At 40.2% G+C, this 19,485-nt stretch overlaps 2 protein-coding genes across 2 annotated transcripts in view; one reads left to right on the top strand and one right to left on the bottom strand.

Annotated features, from left to right (window-relative positions):
• LOC103815666 (uncharacterized) overlaps positions 1-9,703 on the top strand; it is a 31,444-nt gene extending 21,741 nt beyond the window's left edge. Inside the window, exons 11-16 of the mRNA XM_050971795.1 lie at positions 143-167; positions 1,047-1,085; positions 2,187-2,288; positions 3,228-3,333; positions 3,721-4,620; positions 5,395-9,703. Coding sequence (XP_050827752.1) covers positions 143-167; positions 1,047-1,085; positions 2,187-2,288; positions 3,228-3,333; positions 3,721-4,620; positions 5,395-5,450 — 1,228 coding nt within the window. The 3' untranslated portion in view covers positions 5,451-9,703. The remainder of the gene's footprint in view (positions 1-142; positions 168-1,046; positions 1,086-2,186; positions 2,289-3,227; positions 3,334-3,720; positions 4,621-5,394) is intronic.
• On the bottom strand, positions 9,137-18,974 carry PDCD6 (programmed cell death 6). The gene is made up of 6 exons (XM_009101278.4): positions 18,672-18,974; positions 15,686-15,747; positions 12,571-12,615; positions 11,420-11,578; positions 10,628-10,737; positions 9,137-9,696 (listed from the first exon to the last, which is right to left on the bottom strand). Exons 1-6 carry the CDS (start codon positions 18,749-18,751, stop codon positions 9,598-9,600), a joined length of 555 nt encoding a protein of 184 aa, XP_009099526.3. The 5' UTR covers positions 18,752-18,974; the 3' UTR covers positions 9,137-9,597.
• Between the last annotated feature and the right edge of the window lie 511 nt (positions 18,975-19,485).

The following is a 19,485-nucleotide window of genomic DNA, read 5'->3' as shown; positions in this document are numbered from 1 at the left end:
TTTAAAACACTGTTATTTCTTAGAGAAAGATATCCAGTAATAGTAAGTGATAAAAATTCGTAAACTGAAATATTTCGAGTAAACCTAATGTTTTAGTAATTTTTAGAATAGATCCTAATATTGTAATTTTTTTTCTTTTAAGGTGGGAAGATGATTATAAGCATGAGGTATGTAGAGGCAGTAATTTCGTACAAGTGGTTCACATATCCACAAGTGTCTCATTTTGTGTCAGTTTCTTTATGCTTGTTTTTATTTTTTTTTTCTGGAAAATGCTTATTCTTTGGCTTCATTTAGTATTTTATTAATATTGTTTTAGAAGCAGTTGACCTAATGAATCAGAGTTTTGTGTTCATCACAGCAGAGGGGAAGAGAATACAGTGCATTCACCTTAGCTCTCATAAATCCTGTTCAGAGCCACTGAGAGTCTCAGAGCCAGTGACCAGGCCAGGTCTCCCAGGCTGTGCTGCAGTCTCCCCTTCCCTGTTGTGTCCCCCTTCAGATCAAGACTATTCTGTACTGAAATTTTGGTTTAAATCTTAAGATATATCTAAAGATTTACAATCCTTTTTTCTAACTTAGAGGTGAAATTCAAAATGATCACTGAAGTATGTCCTGATTAGCTCTGGAGACAAACACTTAGAAGTGCCTTGGTTTTATCTTAGTGGCAGAGTTGGTTGTGTGGGCCTCAGGCTAGTCAGGTACTATGTTAAATGCAGCTGAGCACTTGACTTTTTTAACGTGATTTTGCTCCTGAGTGAGGAAAGGCTGGGAAAGATAGCTCCTGTAGGTATGAGGCTTAGATGTGAAATGTGTTCTTCCTGGTATTGGAAGGAATGCAGTTGTGTTTGTGTAGCTGCTACCAAACTGATACTGAAGATCTAAGGTTACATGTTTATGGCTCTGACCTAAAAATGATATATTTTCTTTTTGTTGACTTTTGTTGTTGGATAAAAAATTAAAATGTCTTGTTCTGTACAAGATGATGCAACAACTGCTGTAAAATTCAGTCTTTTAAATTTTTTTTCCCCTATTCTGCAATCCCACAGAATGATCCTGTTCGGAAACAGAAAGCTCTGGAGTTCTTGGTATGTGTGTAAAATAGTTGTGATGAGAGTTGGGATGTTTCACCAGTGCAATGCAGTGAATATTGTTTGAAGGGGCCTCTGATTACTGATCAAGCTCATTTGCAGCATTAATTTCTATTTTAGTGGACTCTGCCCTCAAAAGTTAGTGTAGCTGTAGCTTAGCTCAGAGCACTTGGCTGGATTAAATGTGAGCTCTCAGCCTGTTCTGTGGATGACTCTCCCCTTTGCTGAGGAGCCACCCTGACAAGCAGTGTTAATTAACAGCACTGATGGTGCTCAAGTGCTGCTGGCTGCCCATATCTAATGGGATTGTTGATAATGCTGAGCCAGAGCAGCCAGTCTGGTCGGGCTGCCAGAGAGAGCACAGCTGCTGGTCTTGGGGTGACTGGGGAAGTTTTATCAGTTCTGTTGCTGTTGACAGTGGCATAGTAAGCCTCATTTTGTCTTTTGAGTTTATAAAAATACCTGACTTTTACTCTGTGAAAGTCATGTTCTGTGCCTAAGGCAATTGGAAAGTTTTATTTGAGTTTGAATTGTGTTTATACACCAAAATTAGAAGTAGAATGTTTTGTAATGTGTGCTTCATGTCTTCCACACTGTGGTTACTTGTGACATCAGAAAGAGAGAGAGAAAAAGCAAGTCTAAGGGATAATCAGTAAACTACAAAAAAACTTGGTAGTTAATTGACTTTGATGTACAGGAATCACAGCTATTCCTTACAAAAGACTGCCTATATTCTTCTAACTTACTGGAATCACTTATAAATTCATTTACTTAGTAATCAGCCTGAAGCTTATTTTTTATTCAATTTTCTACACAGATAATATAAATTTATGCCCTTCTCTGTCTGCAACAAAATGTTTATGGACTTGACAATACAGGAGTGGCACAGAAATCCAAGTTTATGTTTTACCTTTTATCAGTCCATAATTATGCTCCAAATTTTGCTTTTTGATATTTTTGTATACATGTATCATCTATGCCATATGTTAACCAACAGTATAAATTTGGTGATACAAAAATCAGAGTATGACTTTGATCTGTTTGTGTATTTGACCCTTTGGCAACCTAATGATCAATTCTATCCATGTTTTTCAACAGGAGACTTTTCACATCACCTCAGACTCAGAAGCAACACTTGTTGTTCGCATTACACAGGAACTCATGGAGGCTTTGAAGGCCTTTTGTGAAAAGAAAGCAGCAGTAAGTAACTTAATCTTGTCCAGAATTGTTTTACTGTTGGGAGGAAAGGAGTGGTTAAACTCACTGTGTTAACACCCTGCCAACCTGTAGCAGTTCAGGCATGGTCCAAACCTCCAGTTAAATGTATTTCAATTTTCTTTTTTTACAATTTTTAAGTAACAAAGCTGTTTACTACATAGCACATTTCTCTTAGTATTTCATCATATATATCTGTTTTGGCTTTTTTTGTGTGTGTGTTCTATTCTGGGCACCATTGTGCTTCTCCATTGAGGTTGTCATCCTTTTTGTGGTGGTCCCTTGCTTGTTAGCTTTTGTTCTCAGATCAGCGAGGCTTTAAGTGCCCCCCAAATGTGCCACTTTTTTCTTTTGTGGGTTGTGGGTAGGCATGTCTTTCTCATAACGTGTAGCTTTGCTCTCAGTTGAGAGTTTTAATCTGTTGAGATTAAGGTTGGCAAGATGTTCTTGACTAACTGTTGGTCCTCAGAAATCTCCATAGCTTCTTTGCTTCCATGTCAGGTGAGCTGCAGTAACTATCTCTGTGCAAATGCTGCCACCAGCACTAGTTAAATATTGTTTCTGTTGCTGAATCTCTCAGCTGGGCCTTCCGTTCTGCATTCTCCAGATGGAGGCAGGATTTGCATCTGCAGCAGTTTTATATTTTAGCCAGGTGATGATAAGAAACATGAGGCAATAAATTTGAAACAGGAGATACTGTCTTCACCAGAGACCTCCTTCTGTTCTCCAGGAATGTATCTCTTCAAATAACACTGGAAAATAGTTGTGTAATGTGGTAACAACACACCCCTCATATGGACTTTGCTATCACTTAAAATTGTACTTTGCTAACTTTCTATGGGAAATTTGTTGCTTTTTAGATTTTATAAAGTTCTTAAATTCTTGCATTTGCCAACAGACATTCTGACCTTTTGCCTTACCTAGGATAATTACAACAACAGTTTAGGCCCAGTAATGTCAGTACCTCAAGATGAATTTCCAGAAAGGAAAAGCATCCCAGAACACTATGGGCCAGATGTAGAATACAAAGGTAATTTTTTTTTTTTTTTTTTGTCTACTAGTTTGTTTACACTGGAGCCTGCACAGATTTTATGGCCAGCCATAGTGCTTCTTAGCTGGTGTACTCTGTGTCTGTGCCCTCTGAGTCAGTTCAGGATATAATTTTCTGGAGCTTTAATGACTTTACTGTCTTAAAACATTCCTATCTCACTGGACATTGCTATAGAAGTTAAGGTTATGGAAATCAAACAGTAACACTTCCTGATATATTTACTATTAGAATTTTTGGGTAAAAAAAATGCAAAACTCAGGTAAGACATAAAGGCAGGAAATGGGAGAACAGAGGTAAACATCATAAAATCTCAAAGTAGTTGTGTTTTCAGCTGGTATTTTAATATTTTGCCCTTTATTTATTCAGGAAGTTCTGACTGGAATCAAGGTTTTTTGTCTCAGTATGAAGAGTATTCTGAAGATGCTTCTTTTGCTCCTGCTCACTCAAACAATTACCAAGCAGATGATGGATCATCCTCCTGTCATCTGACATCTGACAACTTTGCAAGTGTGTCTCTACTCGGGGACTCTCCTGCTGTTGAGCCTGATATTCCTGCCGGTGGTGTCAGCCAATGGCTGAGACAGCTCAGGAACTCCGTGCCCTGCACGGATTTGGCTCCTGGGGCCTCTTCATACCAGATCAGCCCAGTGAAGGAGTACTCAGCAGAATACATACCCAGTGATGTGCAAGGAAATGAGCTCTGTGATAACAGGCTCTCATTTGGCGGAGAAAATACAAAATGGAGGAATCAACAAGCGTGTACCAAAGGAAGGCATATAAGTGACCAAGAATTATCCTATCCCAATTCCTCTTCCATATATCCTTCATCTGGAAGATACTTTACAAACTATGCTTCACAAAACTATTCCTCTTACAAGAACTATGAGTCTGTGAATACTTGTACATCTTCTGCAATTTCTGCTGTTTCAGGAAGAGGTGGCTCCAGGTGGCACCAGGACACTAGGTGGAACGAGTGGAATGAGGACTATAGGTGGAACAAGGATTCTAGCTGGAAGCAGGAATCTAGGTGTCAAGAATTCAGGTATCAGAAATCAGGCTACCAGAGAGACTGGAGTTCACATCATGACTCATTTTCTGGCAGAGGTTCGTACCAAGATCACCAGCAGTTCATAAGCTCAGAAGAGATGTTTAATGGAGCTGATGCTGGTCTTGCTCCCAGCACTGTGAACAAACTCCTAGGAAAGGATGTACCTACAATGACCAGGACGCTCAAACAGCTGGCTCCGTATTATCCAGCACTTCAAAGTAAGATGGTGATTAGTTTCCATCATGTGAAATGAGTTACGACAGTGTGGGTGCTGTCACATAAGCAGGAGATCGCAGAGATGGGATGAGCTATTCAGGGAAGTTAAGCTCATTTTGCTTACATCTGTAGCAGCTGAAGAAAGGCATTGTTGCTTCTCTGAGGACACTGTGCCTCTTGGCAATTAGATGGAGCAGTGAGTGGGAGGAGGTTTTGATAGTGCAAAAATTTCCTGAATTGAAAGGTTTGTCCTAGGTCATCTTTCTAACTAGCAGTTTGTATCTTGAGTTGTACTGGTAGATTTGCAGTGATGGGAGGGGAATGTATTGGCATAAAGAAAAAAATACTGGAATGCATGCAGAACCAAGCCTGGATGGCATTATAATAGATAATCCAAATGAATCAAAACCCATTGGATAACAAGAGATAACAAGAGAAATGTTGTCAAAGAGCTGGTTCTTTAAGTGTCAATTTCTTTTTTCCAGTTACTGTAGAAATAGTCATTAATGTTGAGAATAGTGATACAATATTCAAAATGAGAGTTTCTCCTTTGGAAATAGATTATGAAAGAGACTGAAAGAGAAGTGGGCATATGCTACTGTATAGCTGTCTTTGGGCATGAGTTTGGACAAATGCAAACTATGCTTCTGGTACCAGAATTAATTAATTAGGTAGCTACTTAACAGTAAAACTTTCATTTTCACATTCTCTATGTTGTATTATGGAAATATTATGAGATAGAAGTAACTTTAAATGTCTTTATTGCCCCTTTACAGAAATAAATATTCAGACATTCGTCAATGTGCTAATAGAAGCTAGAGAGAAAGATTAAGCAGCAACAGCTGAACTGGAAACAGATGAAGAGATTTGAGAATCTCCATCCCTTGGCTTTCAGGAAAGAGACTGCATTTAACTGTGTTTGCTGGTTTGGGAGAGGTAAAGGGAGATAGGGTTTAAGTTTTTAACATGTGAACTATAGCTGGAACATGAACTTGCACATAATGGGTGAACATACTATTTTGTTTAGGCTTTTTGTAATGTATTTGTTATATCTTAGTATATTTCAGAAAAAATGATCTTTTGTTATTTTTTGAAAATACGTTAAAATTACTGTCAGCAAAAAGCTAATAATCCTTTTAATACCCTTCTCAATTCAGAAGAGAAAGAAAGGTTTACGTTTATGCTACCTACTTGAAAATACAGGTTTACTTTTCTCCACACAAATGTAAGGCCAGTTCCATTAATTTGAGGCTTTATAATTTGCTTATTTTTAGAAATTGATACACTACATTTCTGTTTAGACAAAGAAAGGAGAATGTCACAGCACAGGTATTCTCTATCTTAATGTGATGCTATATGAGGAAAATGTAATCTGTACTAGAGGATTGGTATGTAATGGGGCATACCAGTTTCAATTTGCAGAGTAAGAAATGATGTGAAATATATGCAAATTGTTTTATCATGCTGTTCAAAATGAAATAATTATAAATGATCCTAAAAACTCATTTGGTGGATGGACTCACGCTAAAATAAAAATTCTTGATTTTTTTCTACTGGCAAAAGCATATTAAGAAATAGTAGAACCCATAAGACAATCAGATAAAATAACATGAAAAAGTAAACAAAATGTTGTACTAAGTGAGTAGTACTTACCAGTTCATGAGGTGTATCAGAGCCACATGCTCATGAATGCCTGGGTTTAGATATCTGCTCTATGTAATTAAAACCAGCCTGCATGGAGCTGAAGAAAAGAAGTAAAGTGAGACAGTTTACTCACGAGTGTCTGTTTTCCTTTTCACTGCTGCATTCTGGACTATCATTTTTCTTCTCACCCATGCTGGAACTGTCTCTGTGCATTAAATATACTTGTGCTGAAGCAGGGTTAGTCTTCATGAGCTGTCATAAAACATTTTGGATCTTGTTATGTAAATTTTAATAAAAACAACTCAAAATATTTTATTATTTGAGCATGTAAAGTCAATTCCCTAAAGTTTTCCTTCTGACATTACTTTGTTTCTGCATCTGAAAAGATCCACTTTCCTTTTTTGTTCCTGTTCACTGTTTCATTCATGTTCATTGCTCATACTTACTGAAGTGTTGGAGTGGTTTATAACATCACACACCTCATAGCTGTGCCATACACTTCCATGCACTGAATTACATACTCAACCTTCTTGCTTAAAAGGAAAAATTGTTTTTTCTACCACTGGTGTCTGCCAGAGTTTTGGTTTACAAGTCTGTAGAATTGATTGGTTAAAAGGTAGATATAATAGCTAATTATTATAAAGTAATAATATTATAAAAATAAGAACTAATAACTAATTATAACTAAAATTTTATTTACACAAATGTTGCTAGCATAGTTTTTTTCTCACAGAAAGTGTAGTATAACTGAAGTTCTGAAACTTTAGAAAAAAATGTTGCTAGGAAATATTACTGCTGCAACTCTGTCAATTCAGGTTAAGACCTTTCCACTGAGGCTGTTGCAGAGAACTCTTTCCCCCATTTCTCACTCCCTTTTGGATTTTACTGCCATCACTGTATGCCCCAGTGACACACAGTAGCAGGATGAGCTCCACCCAAATTAGATGCTCTTTGCACCTACACGTTCTGTAATTTTTCCTTCTGGGCAACAGTTATTGTCCTTCCTTTGTTGCTGTGCAGAGTCCTGCATTGGGGAAGCAGTTCTTGCATTTGGAAATGGAGTGGTAAGACAGCATTGATTTACTAAAGCTTTCCTGAATGTAGAGTGCTAAATACTTCTTACTTCCAAGAAACCCTTTAGCATATTTTGCTCCTAAGTATTGGAGCAGAGCTCTGTCTAGACTCCAATCCTTCTTTATAAACCACCTCACAAAGCAGGTCCTGACAGCCTGCAGAGCAGCACCGGAGGCCTGGCACCCATCAGCACCACTGCAGCTACATCACAGGCCTTGGCATGGAGGCAGTAGTTCTCAGAATGCACCTGAGCCCTTGGAGCAAATTTCCAATTTCCTTAAAAAGCCAGTGACAAAAACCCAGACTGGAACATGTCTTGGATTGGGAATAAATGGTCTGCTTTTAGTCAGTTTCTTGGTCTGTGGTGTACCTGCTTTCACACCTTTAGAAGTGTTTCCTAGTGGGACAGTAGTTGTTCCAATCCAGAGCCACCTTGATTATTCTCTGCATCATTGATGCTCCTTTAGGAAGTGCTGGAGTCAGCTGTTCTGCACCAAGGCAGTGAAATACAACAAGGCCAGCTGGACATGGAGACATCTTTCAGGGCGGACAGCTTGGGAAATTTCTCAGATTCCAGCTTTTTAGTTTGTACCATGGACTTACTCTTAAAACACTTCCCAGAATTACTGGATTTTATATGGATGTATGATCCAAAGGGACAGATTCGTTAGTGGAAAGAAACAGGGGAGCTTTTTTGTCCAGAAATTCTCAAAAGAATTATCTTCTGTTTTGTTTCTGGATAGAGCATATATAGTTATTATTTCAGCCTTCCAGGGAGGGAAGGTTAAAAGAGTAACTGGTAGAACTCTTTTTTCCCTTGTCTTCTTCAACGTAAGTAACTTTCACAGCTGTTGGATGAGGTGGTTTCTGACACTGGTTGTTACTCCTGGTCTCCCTCTTCACCCAAAACCAATTCCTTGCCTTTTGGGTGAGGACACCCAGAGTGCTTTGAGAGATCTCCTTGTTTCAGTGTGCTTATGCTCTGGGGGCCATTGGCGAACCAGAGAGGTTCTGACACAAAAGAGTGTTCAGAGTGTTGCTGAGCTGTCACTTAAGGGTCTGAGTATCACTTGACAAATAGTAGCAGCTTCTTTGTGCAATAGATGTTTTGTAACAGTTGCACAGTTGCCACTTTGCTGCCTTCACCCTGACACCAGACACTCTAGTCTGGGTGAGACACGGACTCAGAATCATCTGTGTTGGAAAGAGTCCACAAGGATCACTAAGTCCAGCTGTTCAGTGAATGGACCATACAGAGACTGAACGTGTGACCTTGGTGTTATTTGTACCAATCTCAGGGTCAGCTGGAAGTAACATTGTAACTCTGGTTGTCTTTGCTTCCTCCAAGTAGTTTCCTCAGAGTTACTGCAAGAGATGGTATGTGACAGGAATCACTCATTACTTGTCTTGCTTGAGTTTTTTCACTCTCTCTCATTAGCTGTAAATGGTGAGATGTAAAGTTACAAGAATGTCTGACTGTCAATTCAAGGCCACTTCAAATAAGTGCTGCAGCACAAAAAGGAAGACTTCTGATGTCAAATGAAACAACTAAGCAAAAGGAGCATATTCAGAGTCAGAGTTCATTTTTGTGGGGAACTTATCAAGGGAGATGCAGTATGACCTTCTTCACAGGTGAGAAGTTGTATTTGAAGCCATCCTAAGGATACCCTGAAAGACGGAGGCAGCTAGAAAATAAAATAAAAAAAGGCAATCCAAGTGGAGAGATCCCTGAATCGTAGAAAATGAGAATACAGAAATAAAATCACCATCCCCTTAAAGCTGTACAAAAGTGAAACAGACTAAAAGTTGACCTGGTATTTTTAATTAATTTTAAATTCTGTATTTAAAAATTAATACATTAAACTCTTAGAAAAGTAAGGCACATGCAAAACATGTTGTGCAACTTCTGGCTTTCAACTGATATAAACTAACAAGCATAATTTTAATTTGGCATTTCTAAAGAGTCATTTTTCCCATGCAGGATATGTGTAAGAGGTAAGGATATATGTAAGAGTTCAAGATTGTACTGGTTAAATCTAGATTCTGTGCTTTCTGTACTACAGTTAGCAGAGATGGTCATATCATACAATAATACAAAATAAAACCAACTCAAGCACAGATTCTGACGATGATTACCAACATACAAAATTTAACAATGTGATGTTACATCCATTATAATACATAAATAATCTTATTCAGTAGAGGATGATTTGGCAACTCCAGTCTCTGTAATGCCAGTGTGCAAATCCTGGTTATGGGTGTCATACAATGCTGAAGACCATGGAAAGATACTGCTCGTAGGACACCTGAATCCAGCCATCCTGGTCAGTGTCGTATCGTCGAAACACATCAGTCAGCCTCTGAAGAGGAGAGAAGAAAAATAATAGACATTTTTGTTCTAGGGGAAGGTCCAGACTGCTACACACTCCCCTTGCCACCTGGGCTTCTACAGCCTTATGAACCCCTTCTGTTCATCCCCTCTGTAGCCATTTTACAGTCTTATAAAAAGATAGCTCACTGCAATAATAATGCAGTACCTAAGGCTACCTTCTCTATAGACCAGACAGCTTTTTATAACTGGCTTTAACGCAGGGGGAAAACAATGCAATGTTTGAGTCATCCGGAAACTGAATCCAATGCATACCTTGTGCATATCTCACCTTCTAGGCAAATACGCTGCATGTGCCATTGCTAACTGAGATGTCTCTCTATAACCCCAGAGTTGCCAGGTAGTATAGACAAAGGACCAGAACAACTCCCAGCATGCTTTCATTAACATCAGCTGAGTGATACTCCCTTTCAAAGCCCTTTTTAGCAGAGTTCAAGTTTACAACTAACCATAATTGCATTACAAATGAATGCAAAGGTGACTGATGTGTCTAAATAACAGAGATGCAACTTTTACAGGGAACTGCTTTCCCTCCATGTTCTCTCTCTTTCTCTCACTCTCTGTGTTACTGAAAGACTGGAAGGTTTTTTGTGTATTTTTACCATTACCCTTGCAAGATCAGCTCTGAAGTCTGTATTAAACTAGCAGACAGTGTCAAACACTGATACTATTTTTTACACTTTTTTGTCCCTCACCTATTGTATCAAATTTACTGGAGACACAAAGGAATTACTAATGAAGACCAATACACGAAGATGTTTCTAGCACTTAGCATATACTAGTTCAAATGGTTTAATATAAATAAGAGCAAGTCCTAGATCCACTGGTAAAGTGAGAACCAGAAAAGCTTAAGAAAAGGTAATTTTTTTTCAATTGACATCAAAGTACATCTCCTTTCTTACCTGTAGAACAACACAGCACTGAATAAAATCATCAAAAGCAACTTGTCCTTTTCCTTGTCTGTCAAATTTCCGAATAAGGATATCATAGAATTGATCAGACAGTCGGTAACCTTGGAAAAAGAGAAATACTTTAGAAGGTTTCAATTACTGCAGTCCTTCTATAAAAAGAACAAGGTTGTTTAGCAGGCATGTGTAACAAAACCAGAAAACAGTAAGGAGTTACAATCTTTTTTTTTTTTTTGGTAAATATCTGTTAAACTGAAATGCATGCAATAAAACCCATGCTCAATAATAATTATATACAGAGTCACAGTAACTATAATTACATATTAAAGTGACTGATTGATTGAGGGAATGGTTTAGGGCTGCAGTTCAAGTCTTTACAGGTGAAGTGACTGGAATGAAAGTTCCTTAGTCATCAGAATGCTCTCCCAGCACGGACAGCTGGCCTTGTTTTAAAAAGTGGCAAGTTCTATCAAGTACCCTGTTCAGAAGTTGCCTGATACATCGGTAAGCCTCTCAGAGCTTGTCACAGAGGAGACTGGAACTGGATATGTCAGGACATGTGTGGTATGTTTTCCTTTTTCACTATTTAAGAAAAGAGCTTTAAAAAACATGTGCCTCTAGCATGGACATTGTTAAAAGGTACCTTACACCTAAAAGGAAAGCTGCCTTCACCTGCCTCATTTTTAGTCACATTTGTCAGAGCAGTACACCTCTGCAACAGTACCAGTAAGCAGCTCATTCTATGACATAACCCAGTCATAAAAACTGTAATTACTAATGAATTACCAAAACCTGTTAGTGCTTGCTTTAGTTCATTTTTGTCAATCATTCCAGAATTGTCTCTGTCATACGTTCGAAAGACATTCTGCCAGTCTGTGATGTATTTCCAGACTCCTGTGAATTCATTGAAGTTCACACCCCCTTTGTTTTCTCTGTCAAACATGCCTGAAATAAGAAGTAAGAAACACATAAAAACCTTAGTCATACAACTCCTCAGCAAGATCTGCCAGGACTTTAGGTGGATATCAAGAGTGCTCAGTGGAAGGTACTAAAGAGAGAAAAGAAACTGCTAAAATGCAAGTGGTAATTTGGAAAGTCCTGCCAAGAAAAAGCAAGCAGACGTCCACTGAAGGAAAAAACAATAAAGCAAGATAAAAATACCAGAATAAAAGACAGAATGTTTATTTTTCCTAGGTTTTCATTTTCAGTTCAAAAATACTGAGGGCTTGATTGATCATCCAGTAATAAAATGGGCAGAGGTGTTCTTTTCTAAGAACACCTTAGAAAAGACTTAAAAACTCTTACATAATTTCCAAGAGTGCTGGGATATTCATCTGCACTTGATTTACTGATATTGTTATCTTTTACATGTCACCCAGCAATGGAACTCAGACCGTTGCTGAACACTTACTGAAAACAAAGCAAAAAATGTAGTCCTTGGATTTATGAACTGTGTGATAGAAAAGATTTGATTTATTTTGCTTTAATCTTCATCCTCCTGTTGTAACACCATCACCGTCCACATTACTGGCAATTAGTTTAGACACTAACAGAATTCAAGCATTGTAAGGCTTCTGTTTGGTATTTTTGGAGTAAAACATAGGCTTAAATTCAAGATAGGAAAAACTACTTCCCAAGAAAATTTACATAATATCTTTTTAGAAAATTTAGAATAAAATTTAAGATAACAATCTCCGCATGCATAAATTACATTTATTATCTAATAAATTATGCAGTAACATTTTCTCAGGCTACTTTGACAAGTGCGTAAAGGCCATTCCACTATTAATCACAAGGGAAAATAATTTAACTTACTACTGCTGGGCACTCTGAGGAAAAAAACCAAAACAGTGTAGCAATTGAGAGCATTCTCAATCAGCAGAACAGATCACAAAACAGCATCTTAGGACTATGCCACATCATACAACTACACTCACCAAGAATTGACCTGACTGTTGCTGGATTAAATGGAGTCCACGTGCCTGAAACAAAAAGAATTACTTAGTTGAGAATTAAGAATTCTCAATGTTTAAAAAAATAAAAATTAAAAAAACCCAAACAAACAAATCAGTTAAGAACAGTGAATTCAGAGCTATTTGACATGGAGCTGGCATATTAAAAAAATAAGGCTGCTTGGAAATAAGAAAGTCTGACCATTCAGAGATAACTCCAGACCAGTGCTTCCCAAATACCACACAGAAACCAGCATTTTAAGGCTGTAACAAAAAAAATCTAACAAACCTTTGAAGATCTAAGAAGGACTTTTACATCCCAGGCTGTCAGGAAGTATTGGATAAAAATCAAGATCTAAACTGAAGTACCTCTTTTCTACTGACAGGAGCAGAAGTGTTCTAAACTGTAACTCAATCAAGGCCTCATATCTGTTCCTCAGTAAAAACCCATCTGCTCATTTCCTTTTTACAGGACTACTCCAGGGCATTTAGTTTCTGACAGAAAGAGTTCCCAGTATGGCATAACCATACAGTGCAGTTCAGAGCAGTCCAGTAGAAATCCCACCTAATCCACTGCTACAACAATTGTTAGTTTGAATTAGTATTTTTAGACCAAGAAATGTTGCAGCTTGAAAGGGCCTGAGCAGCAATCACCCGGAGAGGAGCTCTCTACTTCTCTAAGTATTAAGAGGCTTGTCATTATGAAACTTTTTTCACTTGCTTGAGAGCATTCCCAAGTCCTCGGAAGCACACAGCTTTAAACAAAGGAATCCTGTGCCTCATCTAGAATTTCACCATGGATTCTCCAGAGCCTGTGAAGGAACCAGGAGCACGAAGCAGCCCGTAATTAACTGCTTGTGGGTGCCTGCAGGAGCACAAAGAATCTGCAAGTCCACAAAGGAGTCGGTGAGCCGAGGGCAGTGCAGGGATGTCAGCTGACTGCAAATCCCAGCAGAGGCGCCGGGCTGGGATCCCTGGGATCCAGCACTTGGCTTTGCTGGGTCACGGCACTGATGTAACCCTACAGGGAGAGCCCTGCACTGTAGGCAGGCCCTGTCACTATTTGCACGTAAAGAGAAACGTAAGCACAGACAGAGAAAAGGAAAAATGGCTCTGAAAATGTTGAAGCAGTATTTTAGACAGAGAATATCAGTACCTTAGAGCTGTGTGTCTCTTTAAAAAAATAAGAAATAATGGAATTAATAAGGTGCCAGAATTTAACACTGACCATAATAAGAGGAAAAAGTGAAAATACAGTCTGAAAGTTAACTTATTTCATCTTGAAAAATTCAAGTGATTCATACAACCACCACAGAATGAAATCTGAGCAACTCCAGGGGTGAAGAACTGTACTGATTTCATCCTATTCCAATAAACAGTGAAGACTGTCTCTGTCTCTCCTCTCCTGACTCTAGTATTTACTTCCCACAGCAGCACAGAAGAAAACAAGAAGGAAGCAAGGGATTTTATTGTGCAAACAGTTAGACAAAGTGATGATCAGCCCCTCCCACGTAAGCACACTGTTATCTGCATAAACTTCACAGGTTGAAAGTGTCAAATTGTCAAAACCACACTGAACTTCAAAAGTCAATGAGCACAATGCAGAATTTTTTAATGTTTTAGAAATAAACACATAACATTATTTTAGCCCATGTTAAATTGAAGGATAGCCATGCACAAACAACCACTAGAGGACATATTTTGAAAATAATATAGTGAATTGTTAGTGACTTTGGTGTACAAGATCTAGAATCTCTTGGAATGCAGGAAGCTTACAGTTCTGTAAATATTTTGTCTAACACTTGGTAGGCATTCTTCATAAATGCAAAGTACTGAAACTGCTAATCTACACTGTAAATAAGGAAAGAAAAGAGCTCAGATATTCATCAATGCTTATTGCCCTTAAATTCAATCATATGAGGAGTTTTTTAAAATATATAAAATTAAAAATAGCAGGTTCATATGAGAAAATATTTAAAATACATAAAATTTAAAACAGCAGGTAAAATTTAAAATAACAGTTTCTCACAGCTCTAAACAGCACTGTAATCTAAATGAAAATGGTGACTTAATTTAACTTAGCTTTTGCTAAAGATTTTATTCAAAATTTTAATTACGGATCAGTTTTGGCAGCCACAACACATTGCTTTTAATTTATCAGATACATCATTAAACAAATATTCTAGTACATCCAGCTCAGTTACAAGACTGCAGTTTTACTGAACAGAACCTTATAAATTTATTTCAAGTCAGGCAATTACTGACAAAAATGGGCCCTTCAGCCAGTGTGTGCTGCAGCTTACAATATCAGTTTAAGCCCTTGTCAGCCATAAAGCACAGGAGGGATAAAGGAATAAACTTTGGGAGAAGGGGAACTTGGTATGAACTCAAAGGTGAACAGCCTAAATATGCCCTTTTTTCAGATTTCCAAACAGAAATAAAACCCAGAGAGTACAACCCTACCCACCCTGAGTCATGGGAGGAAAGTAAAAATAGGCTACTGGAAAAATGTTTCATGTTTCATGGAAACTTTTGTTTCCATGAGTTATTTGACAATACCCTAGTTTCTTTGAGTATTACAACAAGGAAATGACTACTAGGAAGTTTAATACTAGATCTAGAGTGCATCTTTCTACTCTGTTAGGAAAAACCCCAAACATACTTTATTTCCTGCACCATACTGCATGAAAAATAAAGTATGTGCAATGAAAAGGCTGGTTGCAAACAGCTTTGTTCAGGTTATACACTGATTCTGGTTAAAAAAACAAAGGTTCAGTAGTGATGAGCAAGGAATGGTTATGATTTCTAGGAAGTGGAGCTGGGAAAAAATACAGGGATGTGCACACCCTCATTCCTCAGAATACACTAGTGATGTTACAATAGATACTCAGTTTAGAACAAACAAACAAAACATCACAAGGATTGTTCATTTTTTTTCCCTTACCAGCCTTTTGCTATAGATTAAATAGTAATTAGTGAGTGGTAGGAACACTTCCCACCCCCTTCCATACAAAGAATCACAGTATCAAGTAACCAATCTCACAACAAATTTATAATGAAATTTACAATGAACTACCTCACTGCTCATTTACAGACTTACCATTGGATAATGCCTGCTGAAGTTCATTATCACATATTATTCCACTCCTGTCTTTATCAACTCTGGGAAAAGAAAAACAAAACAAAACCAAACCAGGTAGTAAGCTTTAAATGGCTGAAATTAACAGGTTCCACTTACTGAAGACTTTGACATTCTGCTTCTTACTCACCAGATGAGATTATTATTTTCCTGAAAAGTCTCTGGAACATGATAAAAGCTCCAAAGAAAACCGCAAGACTTATGAGTGAAGAGACACACAGAAACGCTGACAATGAAACAGTTCAGGCATGCTCTCCACAAGGAAGTATTTTTATTTATTTCTGTTTAAGAGAACTGCAGAGCACACGTGGTTTGATCCATTAAATGCCTAATGCCACAGTAGTGAGCTATCTGTTTCACAAACTGGAGCAACAGGTTTGTCACCCAGACTCTCTCACATGCTGGCAATGGAGAGTAAGTCACTAATGTGACCAAAGTACTGAAAGACTCGATCGTTTGCAGGGCCCTGCAAAGGGGTTCAAAGAGGAAAAAGCACAGGCAGGTTCCAGCTTCCACTGAGCCTTCACAGTCCATTGTCTTAATGATTCAAGTTCTATGACAAAATTAATGAATTAAGTAATTTCTGCCCAAATAAAGAATGATCATGACTTCTTTAGAAGGGTATCTGAAAGTGGTGGGGACTTCCCTCCATTTCATACAAGGATGTTCCCCTTCGACTGACAGTTTCATTTCCCCTCATTTACTACCCCAACCAGAGTCCCACTCAGCTGATCCCAGTTCACAGAAGCTGAATTTCTTTTTCTTTAGTTCTTGTTGTCTTTTTCTAAACACTTTCAGTTCATTCTATTGCTTCCTTCTCCATCTCCAAGAATTATGTAACCTGCATGCAAGACTAAAATTGCAAGCATAAATTGCAAAGATTTCAATTACAAATAGATATTCCCCTTTATAATGTCTGTTTCCCTTCTTAGTATTGTGAACATTTTTTACCTTTGTAGGAGCTGCTACCAAGTCCTAAGCTGATATTTTCATCAAAATGCATTATGACCTACTTATCTTGCTCCTGAGCATCACCAGTCAGCACATTCCTTTTATAAATAAAATAATGCAAAATTAGAATGGGTTTTCCTCATGGACATCAGATTTCTGCTCTGGATTCCACCTGACACATGGGGAATACCTGTCATACAGGGATCATGATCTGCCCATGACAGGCTGACACAGCCCAGTCATTCAGGACTGCAAGGTGCTCCTGCAAACATTCACAGGCCTCAGTTACTGCAGGAATCAGCAAACATCACCTGACCACTCACCCTTTTTTCACAGAATCAGAGAACCACAGAATGCTTTGGGTTGAAAGGGACCTAAAAGACTACCAAGTTCCAATCCCTGGCTGTGGGCAGGGACACCTCCAATGACACTAGATGGCTCAGAGCTCCATCCAGCCTGGCCTTAAACTCTCACAGGGATGGGGCAGCCACAGCTTCTCTGGGCAACCTGTTCCAGTGCCTCACCACACCCACAGTACAAAACCTCTTCCCACCATCCAATCCACTCTCCACCAAACCTACTCTCTTTTCCCCAGCTGCTCCTGAACAGATTACATAAAGATCCCAGGAGAGCTCCATCTGTCAGTGTGGTGCATGACCACACACAGACACCCTTCAGTCAGTTTTCCATCCACTGAAGAATGCTTCCATTCATTCCACGTTTACTCAATTTCTTCAAGGGCCTTTTGATAGTGTTGGGAGTATTTTTGAAAAGCATACAGATTATATGAATTGCTCCAAATCCAGCCATCATTTCTATATCAAATCCTTACCAAACATAGTCCAGGATTTATACAGCAGTCTGCCAGAAGGAATATTTTCAACAAAAGCCATGCAACTGTCCTGACTAACAATATTATTTAAAATATTTTTACTGATTTTCCTGGTGCAGAAGCCAGATTGTTGATCTGTTTCTTTCTGGACCCTTTAAAAAGAGAAACGGCTTCATGCATGCCTCTGCCGAGTCCTCAGGGGAAGCTGTTTCACAGCAGGCTGGGTAGGTAAGCTGCTGCATTCCTGAGTCACTCCGTAAATATCAGCCAGTTTTAGAAACTTAGTACTCTTTGTCTACTGCTTAACTTCTTCTTGCTGCTGCTTGTGTCAGAAGATCTGTCTTGACTCATCTCCCATAAAAATGGATCCAACGTAGGCACCTCCCCAGTTTCCTCAACAAGACATAATTGGGAAATCTTCTTTGGCTTCCTTACTGATAGGATCTTGCCAGTGTGTTTGTTTAGCAAAGCTTGCTAACTCCCTGCAGGTCCCTCTGATCCAGGAGAATTCAAGAGAATACTTCACAGTATCCTTTAGGTTGGAAAAGACCTCTGAGATCATCAAGTCCAACCTATGACCAACACCACCGTGTCAACTAGACCATGGCACTGAGTGCCACGTCCCTTCTTTCCTTAAACACCTCCAGGGACGCTGACTCCACCACTTCCCTGGACAGTCCATTCCAATGTCCAACCACCCTTGCTGGGAAGAAATCCTTCCCGATATCCAGCCTAAACGCCCCCTGGTGCAGCTATGTCTTCTCGTTGGTAGCTTTAAAGTCTCCCATTACCATTTATCAGACTCCTTTCTACCAGCCTTCCCTGTGCTGCTACACTGATCCTCCAGACAGAACTATCCTTTCTGCAACCTCAGGTTAAAAATTACTTCAGCGCTTTCAAGGTTACCGTCTCGTTCCCACCGATCCCCTTTACCCTCGTTATCCCGTACAGCCACATTTACTCCTCCCCAGCCCTTTCCTACAGATCCTCCCACGGGGAAACCACCGCGATGTTGACAGCGCTGCCAGCCGCCCCGGCAGCCAAACCCCGCGCTGCATGCGCCGGGCCGGTGGCCGACTCCCGCAGCAGCCGAGCCGCTTCCGGCACCTCCCCCTGTCCGCCGGGCCCGCTGCCCGCCGGGCCCGCGGTGGCGGCGGGGCTCACCTCTGGAAGACGCTCCACAGGAAGGAGGGGTCGGGCAGGGCGCTGCCGCCGTTGGGCCGCTGCTGGTACCCCGCCGCCATGGCCCCGCGCGCCCCTGTCCCGCGCGCCGCCGACACCGGCCGCCCCTGACGCTGCGCGCCCCTGACGTCACGGCCAGGCGGGGGCGCGCCCCGCCCCGCCGCGCGGAGGGGAATCCCGAGCGGAGCCGAGTCCTGCGGCACCGGGCGGAGATTTCCCGCTCCCGTCGGGAGGCAGGCACCGAGGGGAGGCACCGAGGCGGGGCTGCGGAAGGACCGCGGAACGACCGCGGCACGACCTTAGCGCGGGGATCCGCTCCCTGGGAGTGGCGGAGCCGCCGCCTTCCCTCACGAAGGTTCCGGCAAGGGCAGGAGCCGTCGCTGCGGAGTCCCCACTCAGCGGAGCTGGCGTATCCTGGAGGGATAGGAGCGTAAGTTTAACATCCGAGTTGCCTCTGCGCCATCGCTGAGAGGAAGAAGGGATACAGAGGGAAACAAAGCCTGCTGAACAGATTCCCTTACACAAAGTGAGGATTAAAGCACACAGGGAAAGAATTTCAGGGACAGGACGGAATTAGAGTACAAGCCAAATTAGCATCACCTCACTAACTGAATTCTTTACTGCGGGCTGATCACAACCCTCTGAGAAACAGTCAAGTTCCCCTCCCTGTACCTACAATTTCTAGGCAGACTTTACAGTCCCACGGGACCCAAGGTCCTCTTGTGCTAAAATCCCTCAAGCAGAGAGATACCGAGGTGATGCTCTACTGAAGCGTCTCTGGGGACACTGTGCCTGT

This window comes from Serinus canaria, chromosome 2, assembly GCF_022539315.1.
Source record: "Serinus canaria isolate serCan28SL12 chromosome 2, serCan2020, whole genome shotgun sequence".
Lineage (NCBI taxonomy): Eukaryota > Metazoa > Chordata > Aves > Passeriformes > Fringillidae > Serinus > Serinus canaria.
Note: the sequence above shows the minus strand (reverse complement) of the source record. Positions and strands in the feature narration are given on the sequence as shown.

Excerpts from the sequence above, each read along its gene's own strand:
- PDCD6 (XM_009101278.4), bottom strand. The coding sequence starts at position 18,751 with ATGGCGGCGGGGTACCAGCAGCGGCCCAACGGCGGCAGCGCCCTGCCC. Across the intron at positions 15,748-18,671 it reads CTGTGGAGCGTCTTCCAGAG|AGTTGATAAAGACAGGAGTG; the intron begins GTGAGCCCCGCC and ends TTCTTTTCCCAG. Across the intron at positions 12,616-15,685 it reads TCAGCAGGCATTATCCAATG|GCACGTGGACTCCATTTAAT; the intron begins GTAAGTCTGTAA and ends TTTTTGTTTCAG.